The sequence below is a fragment of the Lonchura striata genome, chromosome 21, assembly GCF_050655825.1.
Source record: "Lonchura striata isolate lonStrDom1 chromosome 21, ASM5065582v1, whole genome shotgun sequence".
In the NCBI taxonomy this organism is placed as follows: Eukaryota; Metazoa; Chordata; class Aves; order Passeriformes; family Estrildidae; genus Lonchura; species Lonchura striata.
In genome coordinates, this window is record NC_140723.1 from 2,408,785 (window position 1) to 2,412,263 (window position 3,479).

Here is a 3,479-nt window from a genome sequence, read left to right on the forward strand (position 1 = left end):
AGGAATCAGTCCCATGGCATTGGACATGCACAGCTGGCAGAGTCAGAACTCCTCTTTGCAACTCCATCATGCCAAAAATCCTGCTTTTGACATGTCAGTGGACAGGAGCATTTGTCTCTGCTGCAGACTGGCAGCAAAATAATGATGGGAATTCCAAAGAAGACACTTGCAGGCAAATTTCCAGTGGAGGAGGAGAATCAAGGTCTCTGAAATACCAGCAGGATTTCCCTGGCAGTGATGTCTTCAGTGCTTGCCTTTGACAAACTCTGTTCCCAAGGACTGGATTTGAAATCACTTCTTGCACCACTGATGTGCTGCTAATTCCAGAATTAGGAATGGGACAGCTGTAGTGAAGTGTAAATCAATGACTCAGGAGCAGAAGATGAGCAGTGAGAGCTGCATTGAGAATATTTATCCAAACTCCAGTTATTGGGATTTGGGATTCTTTCATTTCACATAGTCAACCAAATGACTCTTATTTATGTAAAACTCTTCATTTCTATAAATGAAAACTGCTTAATTTATGTAAACTCAACACAAGTGTTCAGGTGGTTTCTTCTTGTTTGACTGTGTGTCCTGAAAGACACACACACATTTCTTAGACATTTCTTAGGCAGAAATTGGAGTCCCAAATGTGACCAGGAGGCTGAGAGAACGCAGTGCCCTGTAAGGATTCCTGGATTTGTGGGGCAGAATATCACAACCAACTCTGAATATTTGCATTTGACGTGAGCAGCATATTCCAGAGCACCAAGGCAGGAATCTCAGGCAGGATTTAAAGGAAACCCAAACCACCAAACCATCCCAAACACACACAAACCACTGAGCAATTCAAAAAGAATCAGCATCACCCGAAGGATTTTTATTTGATCCCTGGCTGAGGCTCAGTGCAATGTGAGTGGGATGCTGCTGGGAGGGGCAAAAGGGGGGGTTAATTGGTTAATTAGTTAATGTGAAAAATGCATATTTTATGATCGGCTTTTCACAAACATTACAATGAATATTATATGTATAATGTTAGAAAGTGATGCTGTATTAATTCTCTAAAGTAGTTTGTTAAATATAGTTTTAGGTTCCAAGATAATGTTGAAATAGAGACTATGGATGTGTGGGGAGGTTTTTTTTTTTAGGAATGGGATACTCACTTCCAGGAACACCTGAATCTTCCAAAGAAAAGGAATTTATGGTTTTCTTATCAGAAGAAGCTAATTTCTTCAGGCCTTGCTCAGACTCGGAGACGCTGTGGGGATTAAAGGAAACAGCTGACATACAACAGACAGAGTTCTTGTTTTAATTAGAATGTATGCATAACCATGAAGGATGTATGAATATGCATTAGTGTATTGTTTTAAGGGTTATTCCTTTGTTCACAAGGCATGGTTTTCGTGACTTAGTGCCCGAGAGCATCCGGACGTCCGTCTTTGCTTTTTATTGTCTTACAATTGTCCTAACTCTAAACTTTATTACTCTAATTGCATTACCATTTTTATAACCATTTCATTATTATTGAAGTTTTAAAATCCGGAAAGCCGAGCGACGGGCGTTGGTCAGAGTTGGCTAACGCTGAGCTCTGCCCGCAGACAGCACGGAGGTGCAGTGCAGCCCCAGCTCGGAGGGCACGGAGCAGAGGAAGCTGATGGAGGAGCTGCAGAGCCGCTACCGGCAGATGGAGGAGAGGATCACCTGCCCCATCTGCATCGACGACCAGATCAAGCTGGTGTTCCAGTGCGGGCACGGCTCGTGCCCAGACTGCAGCACGGTGCTGACCGTGTGCCCCATCTGCCGCCAGGCCATCCGCGAGAGGATCCACATCTTCGTGTGAGCCCCGCCGCCCTCCCGCGCTCCTCGGGCCCTGCGAGGCGAGGGAAGCGCTGCAGGGATGTGCCACGGGAGGAGGAGGAGGAGGAGGAGGAGGAAGAGGAGTCCCCTCTGGGGTGTCCCAGGGAAGGGACAGCCACTCCCTCGTCTGTGCTGCTCATCCACCGCCACCACCGGACTGACCACGCTTCCGGAGCTGGGCTGAAGAGATCGGGGGGTGTTCCAGGCCTGGACAGATCCTGGGGTGTTCCAGGCCTGGACAGATCCTGGGGTGTTCAGGGCTGAGCAGATCCTGGGGTGTTCCAGAGCTGGACAGATCCTGGGGTGTTCCAGAACAGAGCTGAGCAGATCCTGGGGTGTTCCAGGGCTGGACAGATCCTGGGGTGTTCCAGGGCTGGACAGATCCTGGGGTGTTCCAGGGCTGAGCAGATCCTGGGGTGTTCCAGAACAGAGCTGAGCAGATCCTGGGGTGTTCCAGGGCTGAGCAGATCCTGGGGTGTTCCAGAACAGAGCTGAGCAGATCCTGGAATGTTCCAGCACTGAGCAGATCCTGGGGTGTTCCAGGGCTGAGCAGATCCTGGGGTGTTCCAGAGCTGAGCAGATCCCGGGGTGTCCCAGCACCGAGCAGATCCCGGGGTGTCCCAGAGCTGGACAGATCCCGGGGTGTTCAGCACTCAGCAGATCCTTGGATGTCCCAGCACTCAGCAGATCCTGGGATATTCAGCACTGAGGAGATCCTGGGGTGTCCCAGAGCTGGACAGATCCCGGGGTGTCCCAGCACTGAGGAGATCCCGGGGTGTTCCAGCACTGACAGATCCCGGGGTGTCCCAGCACCGAGCAGATGCCGGGGTGTCCCGAGGCTTCCAGGAGTGTTCCCAGCTCCCCAGGAGATCCCTGGCTCAGCTCTCCCAGGAGGGGATGTCCCCTCTGCACCCTGGGGCTCAGCACAGCAGCAGAGCTGGAGTCAGGAGTCCTGCAGACAGAGCGTGTGCCTTAGAGAAAAAGTAGTGAACACTGACTGGAGAAAACCTGTTACAACAAATATTTCTGACCTCTAAGTGACACTCTTCTTCTTCTTCTTCTTCTTCCATATTTTTTTTTTTTTTTTTGGCAGAGCCATGTGTTCAGAGACTCCTGAGCTTTCTATCCATAATGCCAAAGGCAGGTGTTAAATACTCCAATCAAAGTGTAAAGAAAATAAATAGTAAATAATTAAGATATGAGGGGGAGGAGGAGGGGAAAAAAAATAAAAAAAGGATTTCATTTTTGGTTTTTTGTTTTGCAGCAAAACTTAATAAAATAAAAATATATATTTTCCTGAGCATTAAAAATGAATGTACAAACAGTAGCTGTATTGTTTTTCAGCTGAGTGAAGAATTATTACCCACTCAGTCATTCTGTAAAGTAAATTTTGGTGGAAGTGTGGCTGTTTGTTTGGGGTCTGGTGAAGCCCAGACCTCCTGTTTGTTACCTATTGGAAGCAATATTTAAACAAACAAAACAAAACAAACATTCCAGTGTTCCTCTACTCCCTTTGTTCGTTAGCAAAGAGGTGAAGAATCTTTTAAAGAAATGTTGAGTGTGTAGAATGGGTGGTGGTTATGGGAATATTTCTTATTTATAACCCTGTGGTGTATTCAGAAAGTTATTTCACCAATTCT

General features: G+C 47.5%; 1 protein-coding gene across 8 annotated transcripts in view; it reads left to right on the forward strand.

Moving 5' to 3' along the window:
* MIB2 (MIB E3 ubiquitin protein ligase 2) overlaps nucleotides 1-3,328 on the forward strand; it is a 51,187-nt gene extending 47,859 nt beyond the window's left edge. For 4 of the 8 annotated variants that reach the window (XM_021529855.3, XM_021529854.3, XM_085558727.1 and 1 more), the window contains one exon: nucleotides 1,581-3,328. In XM_021529855.3, coding sequence (XP_021385530.3) covers nucleotides 1,581-1,822 — 242 coding nt within the window. In that variant the 3' untranslated portion in view covers nucleotides 1,823-3,328. Of the gene's footprint in view, nucleotides 1-1,512 lie in introns of all 8 variants that reach the window. The other 4 variants (XR_014949766.1, XR_014949767.1, XM_085558726.1 and 1 more) reach the window with 3 other exon arrangements.
* Nucleotides 3,329-3,479: the final 151 nt, after the last annotated feature.